The 24,701-nt window shown below is 44.6% G+C and overlaps 1 protein-coding gene across 3 annotated transcripts in view; it reads right to left on the bottom strand.

Annotated features, from left to right (window-relative positions):
• Positions 1–969: 969 nt before the first annotated feature.
• The window catches only part of SEC31B (SEC31 homolog B, COPII coat complex component), a 35,512-nt gene continuing 11,780 nt past the window's right edge, over positions 970–24,701 (bottom strand). The window contains exons 9-27 of one of the 3 annotated variants that reach the window (XM_084210754.1): positions 23,884–24,045; positions 21,926–22,078; positions 20,960–21,190; positions 19,484–19,558; positions 18,858–18,938; positions 17,820–17,928; positions 17,256–17,434; positions 16,486–16,612; positions 15,283–15,428; positions 13,723–13,896; positions 12,921–13,103; positions 12,001–12,214; positions 11,294–11,617; positions 10,247–10,285; positions 7,346–7,401; positions 5,955–6,101; positions 5,419–5,535; positions 3,946–4,017; positions 970–3,406 (exon numbers count right to left, since the gene is read on the bottom strand). In XM_084210754.1, the coding sequence (XP_084066880.1) occupies positions 3,227–3,406; positions 3,946–4,017; positions 5,419–5,535; positions 5,955–6,101; positions 7,346–7,401; positions 10,247–10,285; positions 11,294–11,617; positions 12,001–12,214; positions 12,921–13,103; positions 13,723–13,896; positions 15,283–15,428; positions 16,486–16,612; positions 17,256–17,434; positions 17,820–17,928; positions 18,858–18,938; positions 19,484–19,558; positions 20,960–21,190; positions 21,926–22,078; positions 23,884–24,045 (2,769 nt within the window). In that variant the 3' untranslated portion in view covers positions 970–3,226. The remainder of the gene's footprint in view (positions 3,407–3,945; positions 4,018–5,418; positions 5,536–5,954; positions 6,102–7,345; positions 7,402–10,246; positions 10,286–11,293; positions 11,618–12,000; positions 12,215–12,920; positions 13,104–13,722; positions 13,897–15,282; positions 15,429–16,485; positions 16,613–17,255; positions 17,435–17,819; positions 17,929–18,857; positions 18,939–19,483; positions 19,559–20,959; positions 21,191–21,925; positions 22,079–23,883; positions 24,046–24,701) is intronic. The other 2 variants (XM_084210755.1, XM_084210756.1) reach the window with 2 other exon arrangements.

Here is a 24,701-nt window from a genome sequence, read left to right as displayed (position 1 = left end):
GGTGCTATAAATTAAGCAGCACTTTCCAGCGGGGTTTGAAGGGTAATATAACACACCAGGGCTGCAGAGACAGGGCCTCTGCCACAAGCCACTCCAAGACTTTCAAGCAAGTCACCTCACTTCCCCCTTCTGCTTGCTTTCAAAGGAAAGAGCTTCAGGGATTGTGCTTACAGGGGTAAACATGAAGCAAAACAGAGCAACAGAGGGGCAGGTGGGAAGGACTTACATCAAACGCAGGATAAACAGCCAGTCTCTCCACAAGTACCGGGTAGCAGTAGCTATGTGTGCTGGAGGGAACTAATGTCATAGGTATCTATGAGATATGTGGAAAATCAGTGCTTATTTCTAAGCAGTAGAAGTGGCTCAAGATAGCAAAGGGCTGGACTGCAAAGGGTACCATAAGTGAATCCAAAAAGGCAGAATCTAAGAAATGCCAAGCTTGTTAAGTGATCTCAGAAAGCTTGGACTTCCCTTATACACTCATTAAGCAAATGCCACCTGAGCTACCTGTGTGATAACCCCATTCTGACGCTGCACCAGTGTTACCTTTGAAAATCAGCTTTGCTTGTCCCTGCTGGGTGACAGCTGTTAGGCCAGGCTGATTGCTGACTGCTCCAGACCAAAAGCTCTTCAAGACTCCTTCACACTAGCCTCTGCCAGCAACAGAACTACAAAAGCTCTTTTTCCTTGAATGCATGTGGTGTGTCCCTAACACCCACAACTCTCAGAGACCCTGGGCCCTTCTCAGCAACAGCCCTTCAAATTTTCACCATTCAAACAATCTTTTTATGCCTTTTCTTCCTTCGAAGTCCTCCAACCTTGGGCCATGTAATACAGTCCTTCATATTTCAGAGTTTCATGACTGGCAGGGTTGTACATACATACGAGCTAGCTGACAGAAAAAAATAATCAGAATTTATTTCTTTTGTAAGAAAGAAGTTTGATTCCCCCACCTTTTTCACAGTACTATGTTTCAATTCAGAATTGAATTCCTTCTTACCTCCTTAAAAGATTAAAAGGAATCTGTTGACTGATTTCAAAGTTATTAACTAATGATAAGAACTGAATTCAAGGGTATAAATTTCCACACAGGTCCAATCTTTATCCTAGTTCAGGCTGCATGGCTTCAGCGGTATAACATTTATTTCCAACAGGAGACAATGTCATCAAGGGCTCTCTGTTTACTTACTCACATACTTCCAACTCTTGATGTGAAGTGCTTTCAAGTGCAAAATCTCAAACATAGCTGAGATTCCGCAAGAGAACCTGTGTCTGGGCCCTTCTTGTGTCTGATGCAGATGAACAGTCACAACTGATGCAGGTGACCTGGAGAAGATCAGTGCTCTGACCCTGCAGCCTTAAGGAGTGCATAAGACCTGAGGTCTCACCACACCAGGATGGATGCCACCCATAGCAGCAGAGCCCAAAATCTAGTTTGCCCCACCCAGTTCTCAACTGCCCCCTCTGTAGGTGGCCTTGCAGACTGAGGAAGTCCCATGCAACCAGAGGTAACAAGCCCATGAAAAAAAGCATCACAAAACACAGCTTTTATTTCACTGTTCTGTAATTTCTCAGTGCATCAAACCGCAGCAATAGAAACAACACAGCAGCAACAAGGAGGCACTTTGACCTGGAAAGGAGTAAAGGAGACATGTCCTCTTCCTCCTGTCTCTGAATCTCCTCCCTCCTAAGTCTCATGGTAGACTAGGTTGATTCATGTATGTCACTGAATGGCAGGCCCACAATAGAATTATCACGCAAGCAGCAAGCAGAGCAAATAGGGGCTGGCTGCATCCAAATCTTGGGAATAAGCCTTGCTCTCAGCTATGGATCAATGATTATGCTGCCTCGTTAGTAACAAGGATGTTGAGAGAGCAGGCAAGGAGGGAGGAAGAGAGGGAAATAAACACACACAAAGATGTGCCCTAAAATCCTATCTACCTTCCCAGACTTCTTCCTCAGGACAGATATGCTTCATTCAACTACTTCCAGAGAAATTGCCACAGTGATGACAAGTCTCAGCACAATCCATATCTTCAAGTCCTGACAAGATCACCTCCTGCAGCATATTCCTACCACCATAGTGCCAATGGGCCTCTGAGAACCACCTCTGCATGTATCTGTAGGTAGTATGAATGCACCATACCTGTAGCAGTGAGCTATCTCTCCCTGCTCAAGTCTGGGCTGGTCAGGGTAGCTCAAAGGAAATCTTTATGGGATTTAAACAATCCCTGCTGCTCTTAGAAGTCTCTAGGCCATCTGAAAAAAACTGAAGTAGGAAGCCTTTAGATAATAACAGTAGGTAAAAGTCCAGCTGTGCTAAAGTAAAAGAAGTGAAAAAGGCCAGGAGCCAGAAAGGGCAGCTTTTAGCCCCAAGACAGGATGCGACTGGCTCCAGGGAGAAGTGCATAGGGCACAACCTGCCAACATTCCCGAATGGGAGAGTCACAGGAACTGGAAAGGGAAACTATCCCTGGATCTGAAACATCATGGGCTTCAGCCTGCAGATGATGGGGGAAAAAATATAAAGGAAGGTGGATAGAGGGTAAATGGGAGACTTGACTTTTAAAAACAAGAGAGCTGAGTGAAGAAGAAAGAGAACCAAAGCTGGCTCAGAGTAGACTAGTAGTTAGTCCCAGCTGTAGCAGGATATGGGTGCAGAGGGGTGAAAGGGTGAGTCAAGGATGAGAATGAAGAGAAAGAAGGAGCCAGGAGAGATTCTTGCTGCAGCCCAGCAGAGTGAGGACACACCAGCCTAGGTTCCCAAGGCAGCCCAGCTACCATTCAGGAAGTTTACCCTGCAGCAGATAATAGAGCTTGAGGCTCTTCTGTGGTGGTGCTGCAGGTACCAGCCCTGTTTGTTTCCTGAAAAATACAAAGCAATGTCAGCCTAGAAGGGAAAGATTTTCCCCTTTGCGCTGGGGATATAGGGAAGAAGAAGGACCTCTTCTGTGCAACCTGGACAGCCTGAAATTGAGATCCCTGGGCTGCAAAGTGGCCTCAGACTAGTAAGAAAGAAGAGAGAAAAAACAGTCTCCAGGAGCTGCAGGCACCAGTGCGCTGTCTGGAAAGTGGATGGGGCCAGGCGTGCTGGCTTAACACAGTTCCAGGCACTGGCACAGACCTATTTCTCCAGAGTCAGAAGGAGAGTCCACAACCTGCAGCACATCAACAGGTGAGGCAGTCCACCAGCTCCTGGTGTGCACCGTTACAGCTGCTCCACACTTTACACATTCAGCTTGCCTGCTATGGTCATGAGGACTTTCAGGATGGGCATGAAACCAGACACCTCACTGAAACTGCTGCTGCTCACAACTTGGGTGTGAACCAGGAGACCCTGTGGGTAGTTCTTAGCCTCAATACATCGGGCAATTTCATGGAGACCCACGAGGATGGTTGGAGAGAGCTGTGGAGAGGGAGAAGAAATGAGTCAGCATGTTCTGTGATATAACACAGGTCTCTCTCCCTTCACACCCTTCATTACTCTTCTCCACTTCATCTTCACCAAACAGCACCTATACAGTCAAGCACTAGCAGGAAGGATAGCTGCTTCTCCCTTTGCTTTCCCAGACTACAACTGCCAGCTGGCATCAGCAACTGGCATCACCAACTTCAGAATTTTCTAAGCTAGTTACACTATGTTCACACTTAACCATTCCCAGTTGCCCCTGCCCATCCAGGATCTATGTGCCAGTATACTTCTCGAAGGGTAAAAGCACCTTTCAGATACCTCCTTAACTTCTCCTTACACTATGTCTGGGCCGAAGTTAAGAAAGAAGATACAAGGCAGGCTGCATTAATGGTCATTACAAGGTTTGGCACTCCCCTTGTCTTGCAAGCAAATGTGTGCCAGTTACACTGGTGCAGGCACCAAGACCCACAACCCAGAGCCAAGGTGTGCTCAGGGACCCAGCAGGACCACAAGGAATGGTGGCATCTACTTACCGCCTGCTCACGCAGCTTCTCGTACAAACACTCCAGCCGCTGCAGCGCGTCCTCCAGCTTCCTTCGCGTTTTCTGAAGCAAAATAGGTATTGCTTGTCTGCCAGAGCTTCAAAGCCACCTCTCCTGAGCCAAAGTATTCTCACTCAGTCCCTCCCTTCCTCTGTCTTTCCACAGCACATTCCCATTCAGCTGCATCTCAGTCTCTGACAGCCAGGGTCTGTGATACAAGCCAGCCATGCCCTCACTCTACACATATACATACATGTACATATATACACATTCTCACCCCAACACAGAAAGATGGATTGCCCCTTTTCCCATTTCCCAGCCTAGGCATTCCTCCCTTCTGCCAGTACTTGCAGACCACAGGATAGACTGATGACTTCCAAAGGGTGAGAAACATCCACTAGTTGACCCATGGGGTGTTCAGACAGCCTCATGCTGACTGGCCCAAGAAAGAGCTTCTTCCTGGTATCCTTAGGGAAAAGAGGGAATATCCTTCCCACTCTAGGTAACCACTAAGGAAAGTGTGTGAAGTGAGTACTGAAGCTCAGATGAGACTGACCTCATTAACCCCATCTTGAATAATCCACTCAGAGCTAACTCTGAACACAAATGCCTGGCTCTGGGCACTGCTGGAATAGGCCTGGAAGCCACAGGAGTTCAGGCGCCTTGCACTGCTGTACAGAGCCGGCTATCAACCACCACCTGTGTTAAGTGCTTCAGCCCAAACCAACTGGCCTTTCTGTCCATAGAGGGAACCTTTAGATTATGCTGCAGAAATTGCTATGCTGCACTCTCAGAAAGCACAGAGCAAACACACTGAAGATGCTGCTCTAATTGCCTGACTCTGACATAGCAGTCTAGGCTCAGCATTCATCATTACACCTATCAAGCAGAGGTATTCTGGAAGGCTTCTTAGTGGCCCCAAGCCCTGGGAAGACATAGCAATCTAACACAATGTGCAGACACTGCTTTTCTGCTTCCAGACAGTCTGGCCTGACACACTGACCCAATGTGACATGTGCCAATAGCCTTTCAGGAACCAGAGTGGAGAAATAACATTTACTTGGACAGAAAGATTGTTTGGCTTTTTCTTTCACCTGGGATATCCCAGCCTTTCCCTCTAAGGAATAAAGATAGCTGGTAATACAGGTCTGCAGGAACTGTCTGCAGATCAAGCCAGTGAAACTGAATCAGCTGGGTAAATTCTCCTACTTTCCTCAAAAGAAAGAGCCAGAAGGACAGAATCACTGCTCCAAGAAGGCAATGAGAAGCAGGGGATAAAAGTTAGAGAATGCATCTCAGTTCCCAAAGATGAACAAGCCTGCAGCCTAAAGGAAGGAGGCAAATGGAGATTAACTTGGTTATAGGGACAAGACTTTTCCTTTCTTTACCCAACCAAAAGAAAGAAGCACTAGTCAAACATCTGTAAGGGAAAAAAAGTCCAAGATCAGAGAAGGGAGGACTTACTGGATCAGTGGCAACAGCCAAGCAGCGTTGCACCAACCCTTCAAATGTAGCCTTCAAAGCCTGGTGCTCAGGGGGCAGCTCCTTCCTCTCAATGCTTTCCCTAGGTAGCTGGTGATACTGACAGAAAAAAAATGCAGCTGAATGAATGTAACAGGAGCATGAAAGGCCAGAGCAGGTAGGCTCCCCTCTTCAAACGAGAGAACAGAAAGAATTTCAACCCTTCACAAACCCAGAGAATATCTGGAAGCACACAGTTAGGTTATCTTCAGGCTGTGATACAGCTCCAGGCCTCTGTGGATTCTCAACTCCCAGCAGGCTGACAGCCTGCCTGGTCTCCCTCGCTCCCTCCCACCCATACCCTGGTATCATTTTTCCAACCTGGCAATTCCTCTAATGCTCAGCAGAGATGCCTTGTAGGGGCTAGGGAGCAGCATATGCCCTCTGCAGCTGCCAAGTAGTAAGAACCTCAAAAGCTGAGTTGTTTTTCTACTTGACAAGATGCTGGTGGCTGGGGAATGCCCCACCTTCCCTGGTACCTGTAAGCTGCCTTCCTTGGGTGCTCCTGGGGGTGACTGGCCAGATTCTTGCAACCTGGATAGCTGAGGATGGATCCCTTGGGGTTCAGCAGGCACGCCCATTACTGGAGCTGTGATGGGGGCCAGAGGAGTAAATTTCTCAGGCAACTGTCAGCAAAGAAAGGAAAGAAAAAAAAAAAAATCAAGAAAACCAAGTCCAAGGAAGAAGGGTTGGTAGCTTCTCCACAGAAAAATTCAACATCCTTTCTAACTTGAAGAGTCTCCAGTTCTCAAGATGATGAAAGAACACATCCCTGTTCTTTCAGCCCCCTGACTCAGAGAATAGGGCCCTTCCTCTTCCATCCTAGATGAACAGTCAAAGCGACAGCAAGAAAACCCCTCTGGAATTGCTCAATCAAACAGATCCGTTACCCCTGAGAGCACTGGTCCTCAGAAAGCCGCTTGGTCTCTGCAACGGCACGAGTCCTGAATGTAGAGATTAGCAGCAGTAAAGTGTCCAACTGAGCAAGTATTGGGGAAAATCCCACGACATGGGGGGAGATTCCTCTTGCAAACACTTCATCATGCCCCTGCTAAGCCAGAGAGTCATGACAGATTCTCTCCAACAGGGCTAGATCAAAAGGAGATGGCTTTAACAAGAGGCTAATCCTGTTGTAGTGAGCACAGCCTGAAGCAGGTTCCCAGCTATGCTGCCAGAAAAAAAGGGCGAGAAGTCTGTTCCAAGCTAAAGAAGAGGGTTGGGGGTTGGGAAGGATGCCAAAGAAGCTTCTCATCACACCTGCCAGCAGGCACCAGTGATAGAAACAGGGTACTGAGAGCATTTGTTGCAGAAGAGCTCAGCTTACAGGCCCTCCAGGGCAATCATGACAAGGCAGAGAGCTGCAGGACCAACACAGCAGGCAGCTCACAGCTACACCTGTCCCAGCTTCTCTCAACAGAAGTGCTTTATCATTTGGTGTCAGCATCTGAGGAAAATCAGTTGGTCTCACTGTTCTGAGGGAAAATGCTGCCCCTAGCTGTCAGGTGTGAAGAGAAGCTGACCTCCTTAGCCCCTATCAAAAAAATTGTGTAGGCAAGGGCATAAGATTAAATCTGTATTTTTAACAACAAATTATTGTAGGCAGCCTGGGAAGTACTGACATAGGATGCAACATTAGAGCTGATAACCATATTACAAAACAGCCACCCTGCAGAAGGACATGTGACTTTGGATGGCAAAGAGTCAAGATTGCTTGCACTCCAGTCCTAGCCATGCAGGCAGTGCGGACGTAGACAGAGCAACAGGGATGGAGACCTGCAGAGTTTGACAGTGAGCATTTATAGGAATGTATCTGTCACATGGAACTCCCTGGCTAAAAGACAACCAACACATATTGTAGCTGAAAACTTACCTTTTTCTTTTGAAGGCCTCCTCTTCCAGTAGAGGGATCACTCCAAGATTCCTGAGCTGCCAGGACAGAGGACAAGACACAAACCTCAGACTGTGAGAAGCTGGCTGCAGCAACAATTCATGCATGGTTTAGAACTTCCTTCAGGAGAAGGCCCTTTGGCTCCGATTCCCTAGTCATTGCACCCTTAGACTGTTTCAGCTGAGGAATTTAAAACCCAGCTCACAGGCCCATGAGATGCTCTTGCTTCCCCTTCCCTTTATTAATTTCATTCATAGTATCCTAGTGTGTGCACAGCCTTAATGAGGTGATGTCTGATCAGACTGAACTGGCACATGCCCACTCCCACACAGGAAACTTTTTTTTTAACTATCTGAAACTTTCTGGATTCTGTATAAGAGCAGAAGTCAGCCTCAGAGTCAGGCCTGAACCTTGGTGGGGACCTGCATAAGTGTGCACCTCACATTTCAGGAAGTTCTTGGGGTTCCCCAGAGAATATGGCACTGTGGTAGCACAGCAAGAGCCATGCTACAGGTGAGAGGGCTTCTCACCAGTACTCACAGAAATGCTCATGGTGGCAGTCCAAAGCAATACAGGCTGTTCTGATAAAGGCAGAAAGATTTAGGGGTGGGTTCCCTTTGAAAATCATGTTCAGAATTAATGCTTAGCAAAATTTGCTGGCTGCCAAATAGAAGGGAATAGACTTAACCAGTAAATGCTTTGGGAGCAGAAGGGTGTCTCAGCAGATGCTTCTGTGGTCCTCTAACCTCACTCCAGGTAATTTAAAATCCATCAGACAATGTGACATCAAAAGATTTGCGTCTCCACTCTTCATTCTGCAAAGGTCAAATTGCAACTACCTTGTCTGCTCCTGACCTGTAAGGTACCTGCATCTTTAGACAAAACCCCAGTATTAATAACCTCAAGCCCATGAGACAGGAATAATCTGTGAGAAAACAGAGGAATTCTAAGGGGGCAATATCAGAATTGCTGGAGCTCAGAGCCACACTTAATGAGCTACTGATCCTGAACTGAGCTTTAAAAAATCACAGGGGAAAGATGCAAAAGGTGCTTCATTACTTTAATTACCTTTATTATTAAAATCCTGGCAGCCTCTTTTTGCCCTCCCTTTTCCCATGATTTCAAGACTCGCTCTCTGATGAGTTTGGATCAGAAGTTTAATTAAGTTGGCACCTATTTCTAGCTTGGGGATTCTGTGCCCTAGAACTCTGCTGGCCCCCACAGAGTCTGTGGCCCAGCAGTCCTTGGCACTATTCCAACTCAGTGGCACTCTGTATCCTCACTGGAAACAGCTATTTAAATTATACCCTTTAAGCCAGGCATTTAATCATCAGACATGAGAGACAACAAACCCTGGTGCATTTTGCTGGGGTGAAATGCTATCTTCCCTATGCTATTTGTGAAATAGGATTTCTCACCATCCCTGAAAGGAGTGCCCCATGGCAGCAGTCTCCAGCAATGCCTGTTCTAGAAAAAGCAAGACCATCCGAGGCTGGAATCAGGGATTATCCTGGCTAGAAAGGAGATGAGCCAACATGTTGCTGTCCTTCTCCCTGTCCTTGACACTCTCAGGAACTTGGGACTTCTGCAGGTGGAGGTGTCTGTTCATTGTGTTAGTAATAATGTTCATGAGCTGTAGATACTATGTTCAGGAAATGTCCAGAGCAAGCAATTTTGGCCAGATTGAGTGATTTTACAGGCCCTTTTCAGATTAAGAAAAATACAAATCAAAACCAGAACAATAATAGCAGGCAAAAAAACACTCTCAAGGAAGCCAGTTTGCACTGCTGAACCAAGCATGCCATACATTGCCATTAAAACTGGGGGCAAACGCTGCCAAGGAGAAAGGAATTTCTCAGTAGTGAATTCCTGAAGGGAATCTTCAGCCTAAAGATTTGCTTTAAATCCTTGCCATGGAATCATCTTCCCTTAACAGGGAGAAACTGAGGTACTTTGTTTCTCTGCTGAAGGGACAACTCTGTCTCTGGAGTTCCACTCCAGGCAGCCAGACTCCTTGGGGATGTAAGTGCCTATAAGTATTTGGATTTCCTAAATGAAGCTGTGATATTTGTGCCTGGTAGATGATCCTGCCAAAGAGCAGCAATCAGAACAGACACAGACCACAAAGACATTGAGCCTTACCCCACTGACAATCGAGATTAGAATATGACTACCTCCCAAGACCAATGAATTCCAAGGAGAGAAATCAGTACAAAGTCAGAAAAATCAGTCAGAAAACCCCTTGGGTCCAAATTTTCCCCACAGTCAAACCAAGATTCAAAGCTTCACTCTTTAACTAAAGTCAAACTAAAGTCAAAAGGGATTTCCAGTTCCCCTTGGAAGAGAGCCCCCAGATTCTGCTTGGGAAGCTCTACTCTACCACTGCTTCTGCTGGGACTCCACCTCTTCCAAACCACAGGAGGAAAGCACAAGCAAAACCATGCACAAGGCTGGGAGAGTAACAGGGAGAGATGAATTACAGCCACTGGCCTGTTCCTCACCTAGAGAATCAAGACAGGAAAACTGTCTGCTTCCCTGTCCTGCTGGCCCAGCAGCTGCCTGAAAAGACAAAGACTGAAAATGGTCTAATGCCTCCAGAAGTGGAGGGAAATAGAGAAGGAAGAAGCAGCAGACCTTACTTTCTGTACCCAAACTCATGAGTAATAGCATAGTACTTTTATTTCGCTTCCAGTATCCCCAGCTATCACTTACTAGTACTCAGGACAGGTATGTTCCCTACCCCACCTGGACAGCTTCCCAGGCATGCAAGGGAACAACAAACAGCAGTGAGCATGCATACATGCACACACATCAAAACATGCATTTCACTGAAAGCAGCAACATTGCCTGCCCCACAGGTCTGGAGGTTTCTCTGGGTACTACCTGCATGATCCGTGTGGGGATCTAGCCAAGGGAAGAAACCTGAAAATCAAGGCAGGGTGGAAAAGGCATAATCACCAAGAGCTTTAATTCAGTGAGTAATTTCAGTGGACTACTATGCCAAAAAGCTTTCCAGGAAGGAATTTGTCCAGCTGTAGCTTAGAGCCTTTGGTGTGTAGTCTCCACAGACTTCACACAGTGGGTTTTGCTCTCCTTGGATAAACACAGGTCAGCAAAGGATTTCAAGTGAAGGCAAACATCATAGCCTTAGTTCCTTCACTCTCAGCATACGTGTGGCTTGGAGAAGCATCTGCTCAAAAAATCTATGGATTGTCAGTCTTGTTGTTGGCTAAGCCTGTCCCTTGAGACAGCAAACAGAGAATTAATAAACACTAGATATTCTGGGAAATAGAAGGAATGCCCATCCATGGGGAACTAGGTCCAACAACACTCTTTCTATTCATCATGCTAGCAAGGACTTCACATGCTAGACTGGATTCACACTATAGACCCAGAGGGTCTAAAGACCTGCAGGGAGGAATCCAGAAGTGATTCCCAGACAAGCCCTTTATGACAACAGGAAGAAAATGGTAGCCCTAGAGCCCAGCAGACAGAGGAATTTAGTCCTGAAGCTAAATAAGGAGTATCTCATGGACAGGGAAGCTCTCCCACCATTTCAAATACACTTCTCATGTAAGCTGCATAAACAAGGGTGAGATGAGCAAACCTTCCATTCGGGGTTCCATGGGAACCACCACCCTTTCCATCAGAGCAGATGCCTTTGGAGTAGATGACTATTCAGGGTGCACTGAGGGCCTGAAGAGACATCATCTTGCAAGCTCAACCTGGGAGACAGAACAACTGAGCAGGCCGAAAGAAACTGCCACCATTGCTGTGTTCCACCAGCACGCTCTGCCTGTAAGGTCTGCCTCAACACCACATCCAGTGTTTATGGAGACAGATCGGACCTCAGAAGATCCATGTCCATTACACACTGCAAACCCCACCTGGGCTTGTTCTGGACGCACAAGTCACACAAGCAGTACTTACCTGTGGGAGGAGGAGGAATGGCTGCTGGCAGTGGTTTAGTAGATGGAGCTCCAGGACCTCCCTGAGGATAACCCATGGTCATGGGGCAGTTGAAAGGTGCTGAAGAGAAGTCTAGAGGAGACTGGCTTGCCACAGGGAGAGGACAGGCTGCAGGAAGCTGAGATGATGGGGCTGAGGCTGGAGTGAAGAGGGCAGGTCTGGGTGGTGGAACACCAGGAGATGCCATGGGCATCAGCTGTCCTGGCAGAGAGGGCTGGCTGGAGAAAGGAGTAGGACCAACAGGTCTGACTCCCACTGGTCCAAATGGCTGAGACTGTGACACAGCTACAGAAAACAAAGAGAGTGAATCAGCATCACTTGGTTTCATGTGCCAACCACTCATGACACTATCCTTCTTGGTAATAAGCCTTCCCTTCTTCAAGCCATATCCTTTAATATCTGTGCCGCCCTAGCCCAGGCTACATCAGTGAAACTGCCACCAAGCCAGCTGTGGCTTTTCCACCCCAATATATACTTAGTACCAGCACACATGCAGCAACAGTTACTACAACTAGATCTGTCAGAAGCACTGAGAAGCCTCTTAGACAGCTGGTGTGTTCTTTGTCAGTACAACAGGCCTGTGAGGAAAAAACTAGAGCAGCCACTCACATTGAAGGCTGTAGTCTCAGAAAACCTAGAAATGGACACAACTATCAGACAATGCTTACCTGGCCCTGAGACTGTTGCTGGATTCAAGCCCAAGTTGTATTGTGGATATGGGGGGCCTCTGGAATAGACACTTGTTTGTGGACCCGGGCTGGCCTGGGGAGGGGCAACGTGGTGAGGTGTCACAGGCATCGCTGGCACTGGCTGAGGTGTGAAGAGGGAAGGCACTGAAGGCTGAGATGGTGCTGAAGGGGAAAACGATGATGGATAGTTGGGCTGCAATTAAAAAACAAAGAACTTGCAAATGGCCAACAGAGTCATATGCATACACAATACTAGCAGATGCAATTTCTATCCCTGTCACTTTCAGGCAACAGAAGCTGCTGCTGCTGCTGTTGGTGCCCTGGATGCACTCGATCAAAGGCCTTTCCCACACGTAACTTGCTCAACATGATAAGCACCACACTCTTCAGAGTATTCTCCAGCTCTCAAAAGGATTAGTCCTCAGGAGCAAGTTCCCATATAATGACTTCCTGGAAGCACAACCAGGAAGAAATAATGAAGGAACAATAATGGAATAATGGAGGCTGGAAGCAAAACTTTGTGAACAGTCTTCTTGTGCAAGAACTGAGATGAAGTAATGAAGCCATACTACACTAATTTTACTAAGATATCAGGGTAAGATGAGCATTGGAAAAGTACCCCAGCCTCTTTCACCCTAAGATTTGAGATCTCAGTGGATCACTACACTTGTAACATTCTCCTCCAGGGACCGCATGCAGGACAGGGCTTTATGAAAAGACACCAGGCAGCTTACTTTTGGATTGTCACAGAGCTTGTGTTTGCTCCAGTGAAGGACATCAATGAGGAGTTCCTCAGTGTCTGCAGTTTATGTCATCTCATGTTACTTCTTATTTCCTTCCACAACCCAGTAGCTTTCCTCCCTCTTCCCAAGCCATGAACACCTGAGTTTAGGGCCTACCTTCTCTGGATGTCTGGGACCTGGTTTGTGGGCTGCTCCTTCAAGAATGGAGCCACCCTTGGCTGCTGTGGGTTTAATGACCCCTACACTGACACGAGCGTAGGGAAAAGGGGGTGGCTGCTGATCACCCACACTCTCTCCTTGAGCATGAAAGAGCCGGTCTCGGAGCTGTTCAATCAGGAGCTGAAACAAACTATGCTTTAGAAGAAGCACTTTGAGAGCCCCAGATGGAAAATGCTGGTAAGGCATTTAAAGTAGACCCTGACCTAAAGCATGATGAAACAAACTGCAAAACTAACCATGTCCCCAACAGCCACCAGGAAAAAAACCTCAACAAATGGTAAACAACAATCTGGAACATCACCTGCCATACTATCAGGCAGGTGAAGTGTCCTTGATCCTTCCCCCAGTCTTTACAGTATTCCCTCCCCAACCCCTACCCACATTTAGGCACTAGATGGATTTATTTCAAACTGCCAGGTGACCTACTCATTCCCTTCCTCTACAAGCTAGTTTCAAGAAGAGAGGCAGCTTCCCTGGCAAGCTGCTTCCCAATGTTGTTCTCCATCAACCATTTTACAGTTCTAGAACTCTTTTCTTTTCCTTGAATCAAAGGCACTACAAAGAAAATGCAAATGAAGACAAAACCCATATCCTGGAATACCTTCCCCCCTCCCCCTCTATTCTCAAGTTAGCATAACTAAGGTGAAACTTTAAGTCCTGATGCATGACAAAACCCCAGCTCTCTCTCATACAACTTCCCCCCATACTACTCTCCCACAACAGCTTGCCAGTCACTCACCTCCTTAGAGCTGCTGGGTAGGTAATTCATTGCAGCTGCCAAGCATCCTTGTGATGCCAGGAGATTGGCATACTGGGCGATTCGTTCTGCCAAGACAGGGCCTGGTGCTGGTCCTGCAGTGCCTCGGAGCATCTCAATGGACCTGCTCAGCACCATCACCTTCTCTATAAGGTCCTGAATAATAAAGGGGGAAGGAAGAAATAAGACTACTCAGAATCTGACTAGTTTTACTGGTCCATCTCATACTGAGACAATACCAGATGGCTCTCCTCACTTTCAGTTGACATCAGGGCCAATGTGGACAGAAGTTACTCCCCTCTGCACCAAATACTGTCACTGATGACCATTTCCTCAGCTGCACTTCCAGGAACCAGGAAGCAAATCCTGACATTGCTATTTTAACAGTGAGGGACAAAAAGAAAATCAGAAGCCACAAGACTGTTCAAATCAACTGTGATCATTTTACTAGGAAGCTACTATTGTTACAGGCAATCAACTTGCAAGAGGAAGGCTTAAAACCTTACCAAGAGAAATTCACTAGAAGAAACTACTACTGCTGGCAAAAGGACCAGAATGGTTTTAGTTACTCAAAACTCCAACTCCTAGGAATGAAAGCAGTGTTTACAGCTGGAGAATGATACACGCTGATATCTGGCAACGGGGAGGAGGCCAGTTTCAGAAATAACCAGGAGTCCTGAAGACACCTTTTTGTTGCTTTTACTCAGTAGTAGCATTACAAAACCAGGGAACTCTATAGCAGAGGGCGTTACCTGCAGATATCCAAGTGGAAGACTTGTCTAGCTCACTCTAGCAAGTGACAGACACAACAGGGCTTAGTCACTTAGCCAGGACTGGTTGAAGTGTAACAGATTACTGAGATTAACTCAGTTGGTCAGAGCATGGTGCTGGTAATACCAAGGTTGTGGGTTCAATCCTCATATGGGCCATTCACTCAAGAGTTGGACTCAATCCTTGTGGGTCCCTTTCAACTCTGATTATTCTGTGAAATAATCAATAGGAATGAAGAGAGGTAGGTAACAAGATTGACTTAGAAGTCCTGATTTATCTGAAAGGTGTGTCTTCCCATATGTGATCATTCTGCTTGCAGTGGGAATATCATGACTCAGACTTCATTTTATTTTGTTAAGGCTGTTCTGAAGGTAGAGTCAGAAAACTGCAGCATTAAATTATACATCACAAGCAGAGCAGCAAATGTATCCCAGGTTACTACCAGTAACAAAAAAAACCGGTATAGCTCAAACTTCCCTGACCAAAAAGAAGCTCAGAGATGACATCAGTATGTAAGAGAGGCAAGTAGGCTGTAACTCCTGTCCATGGCTGGATTTGCATGCAATGTAAACACACAAACCGTGACTGATTCAGAGTGCAAGCCTCCTTTCAAAGTAGGCCCATAACCCAGGCTAGAAGGAGGTACCTGGGTGAGTACAAACAGGTCTCCACTGTCTGCGGGAAGCCAGATACCTGATGGGAAAATGCAAACACTTCAGGGCTACCAGACTGGCCTACAGAGGAGTCAAACCAACACCATGGTGCCTGTACCTGTAGGGCAAGTGGTGATGAAGTCTCATGGTTTTTTACCCAGCATTCCACCAGTCTCTCCACATTGCCTGATGAGATATAGCAGAGGCAGGCATCATTGGACAGGGCTGCACCACCCTCTGACTCCAGGCGGGCACCCAGCATGTCTAGAGAGGAAGAGATGCAGCCAACATTTAACACACTCCCCTTTGGAAGAGCTCATTAACCCCAGTGCTTTGAATCTGCACCTAATTAGAATCATAGAATCATTTAGATAGGAAAGAACATTGAGTTTAACTATAAACCTAGCACTGCCAAGTCCCACTAAACCAAGATTTTAAGAGCCACATATACTTGTTTTTTAAATAACTCCAGGGATGGTGACTCCACCACTTCCCTGGGCAGCCTGTCCCAATGCTTGACAACACATTGAGTGTAGGTAGTCTTCCTAATGCCCAGTTTAAACTTCCCCTGGTGCAACTTGAGGCTGTTTCTTCTTCTCCTATCACCTGCTATTTTGGAGAAGTACAACCTCCTTTTGGGTAGTTGTAGAGAGCAGTAAGGTCACTCCAATCCTTTTCTTCATGCTAAACAACCCCAGTTCTCAGCTGCTCCTCATAAGGCTTGGGATCTAGACCCTTCACCAGCTCCACTGCATAACTGTTGGATAACAGAAAAATGGGAAGGAAACCCAAAGCCAACCTGGTTGAAAAAAAAAATAGTTTTGTACATCTGCCAATGTTTATGTGTGCCCAAACACATAAAAGAAAGAAATGACAGATGAATATAGTGAAAAAAATCCAACTTTTTTTTTAATTTCCAAAAGAGGTATGGGAATCTCCAGGCAATAGTAGAGCGCTGAAACCTGTTTTAGGTGGAATGAAGCCCACTGGACCTTTTACTGTAAATGAAATACCCTTCTCTAAGGAATAAAAATCACCCTCTTCATTTCTCAGCAAAAGGATACTATCTATCCTGGTTTTTTTCCATGCTACTTCTAGAGGTCACAGGAAATACCCATATACACAACTTTACACCATGATTCTCAGCGACAGTGTGCACCTATCATTCTCCTAACTCAACACTCCACACTTATTTAAGTTCCAGATAGCTGTAATGAGTAAGAAGTGCTTCCTTTTTTTAACTTGATCCACTTCTTCCTGTAAGCAGTCCAGAGGTACCCTCTGCAAGGGAAATTGTATCAAAACATAGTACACTGCATACCACAGAGCTGAGTGTAGTCTTCGTGCTTTGAGTATGTTAACAAGATGGCCAGTGCCTCCTTCCAGCTCTGTAGATCACAAGTACAAACAATATCTTGCCACTTCTGCTGCACAATGGAGGAAAGCAGCTGTAAGGGAAGCAGAAGGCCTGTCAGTCACTGAAGAAAAAGATAAGCTGACAGTCTAAGCAACAGCTCATTTTCAAACACGTTTTCCACCATGCAGAGACTACCTCACTGTACATTAAGGTCCCACAATCTCAGCATCCCTATGTTAACAGTAATTGGAACCTGATGCCTCTAAGGAAAGTAAAAAAGCCCAACTAAGCATTTAAAAGAATATGGAAACAGCCACACTAGACAAGACTAAAGATCTAACATGTATCTTGTTTCAGAGCAGCTGGTATCAATGACTGGGAGCACAGTGTTAAGATATCCCAACCTCTGTTACACTTGCCCATTTGTAAATTAATAAGCTAGGAACTTCCTAGCTGAGCTGTAAAGGGGCAGTATGTACCACAGTTTACAAGCATGAGAAGCTGAGACAAAAATCATTACCAAAAAAAAAGGAATACAGAACACAGATATACTATGTAAAATTGTCATAAAACTACCAAGATATTAGAGTAAATGCAATAGGAGATGAACAGATTCTGCTGGCATTCTCCTTCCTTCACTGAAGAAAAAGCATTTCCACATATATTCAGAGGAACATTTGGCAAGACAGTGCACACCTTCCCCTGCTCATTGTGTACACAAAACCATCACTCACCATGGAGAGATTTGTTTTCTGCTTGGCAAAGTAGCGCTTCTGTGTTTCCTTTAGGAGGTTATCCCCACCAGCTATAGCTAAGATGATGGCATCAGCAAAGCGCTCTGCTCGCATGCACAGCTCCACTGCACTCTCAAAATTCCCCAACAAAAGGGCTTGGCTGATGAGTCCATCTGTATCTACAGAAGTGAGAAACAGAGTCAACCCAAAAAGTCATCACTCAGATGCATTGATGATGCTTGTTTTAAAGAGCAGGCAGTAAAAAGCAGTAACAGCTAAAAGCCCACCTAAAAGGAAATTTGGAAACTCAAAAAAACCCCACTGAATTGACTCTAGATCTTCCATCATCTAGAAGATTCTTCTAAATTTTTAATGGGTCTCTCATCTGGAAGAAGTATTTCTATGCTCAATGTGATATGCTGTATAACAGTTGAAGGAGTCATATGTTTTAAAAGTATTCATCTGCTGGAGAGGACTAGATTCTTCCTGGTCTCTCTGCATTTTCTGGTTTTCTCTCCTCTCCCCTTTTCCTAAGAGGGCAGAAACACTCTTAATGTAACATACCTTCTGTGACAGGAATCTCCAATGTGCTCATATTCTGTGGGATGAGGTTATCAAAAAAGGCTGAAGAGGAAGAAACAGCTGCTACATCATCGCTGGAATTCATCAAAAGCTGTGCAAAAAGTGCAAGAGCTTATTTAATTCACTGCACACACATATTCTACCCAAAACAGTTTAGTGGATTACAGGGTGGGATGGGGCTGCTCTCCATTTGGTTGTGCATGCTCATATAAATCTAATTTCAATTTGGAAACTCCTGTCACTGTGCAATCAATCTGCACAGTTTCACAAGGGAAGCAGCAAGAGCAGTGCTGCAATTGGCAAAGCTTAGGAGATTGATTGGTGCAAGACATGCAATGCCAACAGCACTGCTGGGCAGCATTTGTCAACTCAACTGTCAGCCCTTGAGCAAGCTGAACTATTTTGCATGGAACAGAGACAAGAACAACAAGTAAAATCTGTAAATAACAGGTTGGATCACAGCCATGCATGGTGCTTTACTGAAATGCAGGACACAATTGCTACTCCTAGAATATCTCGGCCAGTGTTTGAGGCTTGTGAAGGTGATTACTACTCAGAGGGTATAAGTTTTAGATACCTCAGAGGAGAAAAGTTTACAGTGAACCAGGCCTTGGCATCTGAAGATTGACATCCCAAATTTGTGTGAAAATACATTTCAGAGGATAGAGGTGAAAAAGAAAGAAATATGACAGCAGAAGCTTCACAGAGGAAATCCAGAAAAACAGTAGCCTCAAGTTAAGCTGGGGTGAGGCTAATTCTACCACTGAATAAATCAGCACTGGTGAAGCAAACCTTTTTGCAGGAATAACAGCCAGGAGTCCTTCATTGTACACTGGTTAGTTTTAAAGCCAGAAGGGAAAGTTATTATCATTTAGCCTGACCCTGTGAGGATTTGATAGGCCTGTGAACTGCCCTCTGCAATGCCAGCATTGAGCCCAACAAGCTGTGGTTGGAATTACGCCTTCCTGTTCATTCTGCCCTCCTCTGTTCTCCCAAGCTGGCAAGATGTACAGGACATACCTGATCTGCTGCAGCATTTGTATCACCTGCCTCAGGAAGGGGCTGTTTATCTGGGATCCCATTATTCAAACATGAGGCAATCTAGAAAAGTAACAGACACACACAGAGTAAAGCAAAGTAAGCACCTGGACAGCAAAACTACCAAGAGACTGGCAAGCCCCAGACACAATTTCCCCAACTCTTTCACCTGTTTGAAAACTTCCACCTCACACTATTCCTGGCTGGCTGCCTATCAGTGACTATTTATCCTTTTCAGAGCATTATCCATCAGTACTATGCCAGACTGTCTCCACCTGTCACCTTCTTCCTGGTTGAGGAATCCCCTGAGATGCAGAGAGCTGAATGCTAAAAGAAGCTCTCACAACTGCACTGTTGTTGAACACTTCCCAGTGCACCAACAACTGAAAGCAAGATAACTGGGCTCAAGACCCCTCTAGCTACACCCTTACAAGTGCTGCATTTGCTTTTTAGCAGGGTATACTTCATGTGACTCCCAGCTGAAATTTCACACACTTTGGTCATTTGTGTGCTGTGAGATCACCTGCTCAGTTCCAGTAGGACCCTACAACTCTCCTGCAGCAGCTTTAGTCCTGCAAAGGTTTCTATCTATTGGAAATACCCCTTACCTTTTTTTGCAGATCCTCTTTACTGTAGCCCAGCAGCTTGAGAAGTTTAGTCCTGGACTCCTGCTCCAAATTCACCTGAGTCCCAATGGATATTAAAAAGACAAAAAATATGTAATATCATAGACATCTACACACTGATAATAGCTGCTTCTGGCAGCAGCAAAGTTCAGAGCTCAGTTTACACATAAAGAATTGAACTATGAAAAGTCCACCTAATAACTATTGTGTAAAGATGTATGGAATTTAAGTTATAATCATGATAAAAGGCAAAACTCAAGTTTGCCACAGGAACAACTGAGGTACAACTATGTATCAAGACCATGACTGTTTACATACCTAGTGTACTTGGTCATTAACTTTCTGGATAATCTAGGAATTGCCAAGCTAATCTCTTCACAGAGAAAACTGACTGATTTGAATCTGGATGACACTGAGACAAGCTGGTTGCCTGAGTTGCTAGCTAATTCACAAGAATTAGTTAACTGTTACAGAAGCTCCCTGGGTGAGGATTTCAGACACTCCCAAAAATTCCCACAGGCTGCACACAGCCTAATTGATAGGCACTATTTAAATGCTTTAATACATGATTTACATTCTGCAATGAGAATCTGTTTCAGTTAAGTCCCATGCTGCTTCTTCTACACAAATGATCAAAGTGTACATGTGTAAGATACTTGTAAACAGTCCATTTCAGAAACTGTGCCTGCAGAAGCAGGAATGGTGATGCAGGACACTTTTGTACAGAAGCCTAGTTTGTAGTTTAAGACAATCAATTATAATATATCCTTTATGTGCTGGAGGGGTCTCTAAGGACCACACACCAGACAGATTATAAAAAGTGACTCAAAATGACAGTTTGATGCGTCTCATTTAACACCACCAAAGACACTGCTGCAATGGAGACCACTTTTACCACCTAGATTAACAGCTGGTCATCCTGTTCAAGATTCACCACACAAATATAATACTGTGGCAAATATCTCAATATTTTGCCCTCCAAACAGTCTGCTACAAGTGTCTGTAAACCACTGCCAAGACTAAGCCCTGCCTCTTCAGAAGGACAACCTCTTCTTATTACCAAACTCTCATGCTACCAAATTGTCCATGAAGGCTAGTTAGTCCTCATGCCCCCACAGCTCACTCCTTTGTTCTGGGGTATATCATTGTCCATTTGGACTTCACCTTGAAAACTAATAATGTACTGTTCCACAGGTTGCAGGTAGATACAGCTTGGCCGTGTGTTGAGTTGAAAAGATCCTGTTTCAGGAAGCCCAAACAAGTCCACTGAAAAGATCATTCCTAATAAAAACCAAGACAACCTCCAAGACCTCAACTTTCTTTAGAAAAATAATAAGTATATTAATTCAATTCCATTTTATATTTTAAAAAACAGGAATATAAAGGGCTAGAGAGGACCATATTCCACCCCAAGACCACAGAAGAACTGACCTCTGTATTTCACCACAGCCATCCTACCTTCAAGAAGTTCCAAAGGTTCTCATCAAATGGCAACTTGGCTGTCTGGATCTTGCCCTGGCAGTAATCAAGGAGGTTCCCTGACTGCAAGGCCATCTGCAGTTCTTTGGATCGGAGTAGGAATTCAGTTTCAGTAGTGACTTGACTGATGAATACCTGGTGTGGATAAGTCTGCTGCATTTGCTGTCCAGGAGCTTTGGTTAGACCAAAGGTAACCAGTTTTCCTCCAAACTGAGAATGACAGAGGGAGACAGAGTAAGTGTTCTCATAAACAAAGGTAAAAGCTATTCAGTTCTTCATTTAGCAAGACAGACCCAAGCTCCAGCAGTGATCACAAGGAACCCAAGAGTTTAGTGTGCATGGATGGTATGAGCACTGAGGGAGCTCTCATTACTAGCCCTTCAGCTGAACTGAACACTGATAAACTTGACACTTGTGCATATCCAATCAGCCTAGCCAATTGCAAGTCCCAGAGAGGCACAGAGGAAAAAGTACCATTGAACAGAACTGTTAATTTTTTTGTTACATGGAGAGGCAGACTGCAATGATAAAAACTATCAGGTGAAGAGCAGGCACTAGACAGACACAGAACAAATCAAGCAACAGGCTAAAAGAACAATTGAGCCACCCAATTTAGGAGCAAAGATGTGAGGAAAATTAAATGTCTGGATAGGAAAGAGACAGACAGAGGAGAACGGAAATGCATGCCAGCCTGCAAGGACAGCTTTTACAAATTTTTCTTAGATTATGTTAACTTTTACTTATAATCTCCCATTCTTCACTACAGGAATCTTTCTTGTTGAAAATATATCTAAATATTGAGAGTAAACAAACTTCACTTCATGGGACACTACAATGCACCTTAAACAAGCAACAAGATACAGGTTTCTCTAGTCAAAGCAAAGAATTGTGTCACAAGACAATACATCTATTGCATTTTCGGCTAAGGATGTTCCATTCACTTACTGCAAATGAAACCCCCACAGGTCTGCGAATCCACTTGGGTGGTTTTTTTAATGGTGGAATCAAGGTGGTCTGAGCTACTTGCTCTGGCACCTGCAGAGGAGGAAGGCTCTGTCCTGTGCCAAAGGGATCCAAGTTGTTGAAGGAGGAAGATATCTAGAATCAGATGGAAATAGAAAGAAAATATAATTCAATTCCTCTCTGTATGGGGCAAGCATGAAAAATGAGGCAAGTACAGTACCTCTTTCTGGAATACCACCGAGGCCCTGTGCAAGAGAAAGGGCATTTCAGCACAGTTCCAGCAATCGTTTCTCAAGGAAGTTTTACCCTTAGAGATTTTCAAGAAGTTTTTCCTTGGCAAGATGCAAATCTCCTAAAAAAGCACTGCTAGGCCTAGCACCCAGCTCCAACAGAGGAGTTGCAAAATTACTTGTTTTATGCAAGATAATGACAACATATGGTCAAAAGTTGTCCAACTTATTTCTTGCTTTTCTCACAGAGGAATTCTGACTCCCTTTTTGTTGCTGGAGTCTTTCAAATGGGTTAGTTTCAAGGACTGTCTCAAGCTTTTTTGGATTTGATGAGACTGATGAAATAAAACTTTCTCGTCTAGACAAGAGAGTGACAAAACTGGCCCCTGAGCCAGATTTCTTACATTTAGGGAGTCAGTGAACATACATACAATGCTGTTCACAAGCACTTTTCATTTTTAACTTTGTTCACATAGATTTGTTGTTTGCTAAAGATAATCCTGTTCAAGTTTGACTGGACCGTAGGGAATAGCTTTATAGTTCAGCTAACCAGCATACCCGAAAGGAAGCAACCTCAGGCTGATCAAGCTAAGGTTGCCAAATCTTAGAAACACAAGCAATATTTTTTCTTTCTTCAGAGGAAACCAATGCCAAAGAAAGAATAGTTCTTGAGGAACAGCTTATATCCAATAGATAAAACACCCTAAATCTTAAAGAAATAAATATACAGAACCAGGTCTGCAATAGAGTTTCTGTCCTGAGACTATTGAATTCATAAGAGAAAGACCTTTTGGTCACAAACTCCCTGTCACCATAACTATCATTATCTCCTGCTTGTGTTCTTACTTGATATTCAATTTATTCAGGAATTATTCAACACTACTGTACCCCAATTTTGAACAGTGGAAGTGTGGTGCATACACTTGAAGAATGCAGAGAAAGAAAATTCTCCATGGGTTAAATAAATCCTTAATCTCCCGCAGCTGTTGCTTGATAAAGTATTTTCTGCCTCTTGCAAATCCTATGAAACTGAACTCAGTCAGCTGTAAATGACTATATAAATAACACTTAAGCCAGTTCATACGTATTCTCTTAAAACCTGTATTGTAAGGCATTTGTTGGCTGGGACAGAGGGAGGGAATTAAAAGACTAGACACCAGATTAAAACTAAAATTTTAGACAGTAGTGACATTTAATCTGTTCAGAATTTGCTCATCTATTCATTGGCTAAGTAATGTGTTTCAGTATCAAAAATATTAACATGCTGAAAGACTTGAGGAAAATTGCTAATAGTGGTTTATAAGCCACTTTATAAAATTACCTTCTAAACTAATGAACAGTAATATATCATATTAATTAGTATGTATTTAATGTTAACCTAATGACAAGAAAAGCTTGTGTACTGCTTCATTTTTAGTCTAATAGTAATAACAATAAAATGTATCTTAACATCACAACTGCCCTCACTCTTGGTTCTCTTTACACGCCTTGTCAGAGGCAATGTGGTCTCTCTTTGGGATCTGGTGGGATTATTAAGCCCCCACACAAGCAGCTTCTGGTTCCCACACCATGCAGCCATCGGTCCGGGTGTGTGGGACAGACTGCATCACTTAAAAGTGACCCTGTTACACACGTCTGGTTCCACCCCTCTGAGCAGTCATGACAGAAACTGCCAGTCTGTCGAAGTCTAACATGGTCACAGGACTTTACCTTGTCAGCCTGTGTCTTCTGCTGAGCTTCTAAGTTCCCACCCATAACAGAATAAATGTTGATCCACCCATCAAAAGTGGCAGCAGAGAAGACTGAAGGATTCCTAGGACACCACTGGACATCAAAGCACCACTGACTCCGAATGGGCAACTCATACACCACCTATCACAGAAAGGGAGAAGACAGAAGCACAATACAAATAGCCACCGGCTTTCCCCAAATTGCTTGCCCACAGCAAGTCTGCCCCTTTATTTACACGTCACCATTGCATACAAATCTCTTTATTTTTGCTTCTTGAGGGGTGCATTTTCAACCAAATTATAGCACCTTGAGTCCAAACAGCTGAAAGTCTCAGAAAACTCATGTAACACTGGATTCTGACTGTAGAACAAAATCCAAAAGTGAGAAGTCACTTTTGCTCTGCTTCCTGAGTACTACTGTATCAGAGTATTATAGCATTGTCACATTTGCTGTTAACCAAGGGAGAGACACCAAAAAACAACACAATAAAACCAGAAGTCAAGAGGCAAGAACACAAACAGAAAAAATAGTGTGGAGTAACAAATGTGACAAGGAAAATAAAGAGCCTAAAGGAAAAAAAATAGAACAAGAAGAGAGGAATGTAATAGCTGCACATGAACTATGAAGGGCATTGTAGCCAGCAAGTTTATGGTTCAGCATTCAAAAAACCAAAGTTCAATTCACAGACTTCCTGCCTGATGTTGGGCAACTCACTAACACAGCCTTGACTTTAAACCTCCCATCTGCAAAATGAACATATTTCCTTTATGGTTTACAGAAACAAAGCACAGACAATC

Source organism: Fringilla coelebs (assembly GCF_963513975.1).
Source record: "Fringilla coelebs genome assembly, chromosome: 8".
In the NCBI taxonomy this organism is placed as follows: domain Eukaryota; kingdom Metazoa; phylum Chordata; class Aves; order Passeriformes; family Fringillidae; genus Fringilla; species Fringilla coelebs.
The sequence above is the reverse complement of the archived record's forward strand: the minus strand, read 5'-3'. Positions and strand labels throughout refer to the sequence as shown.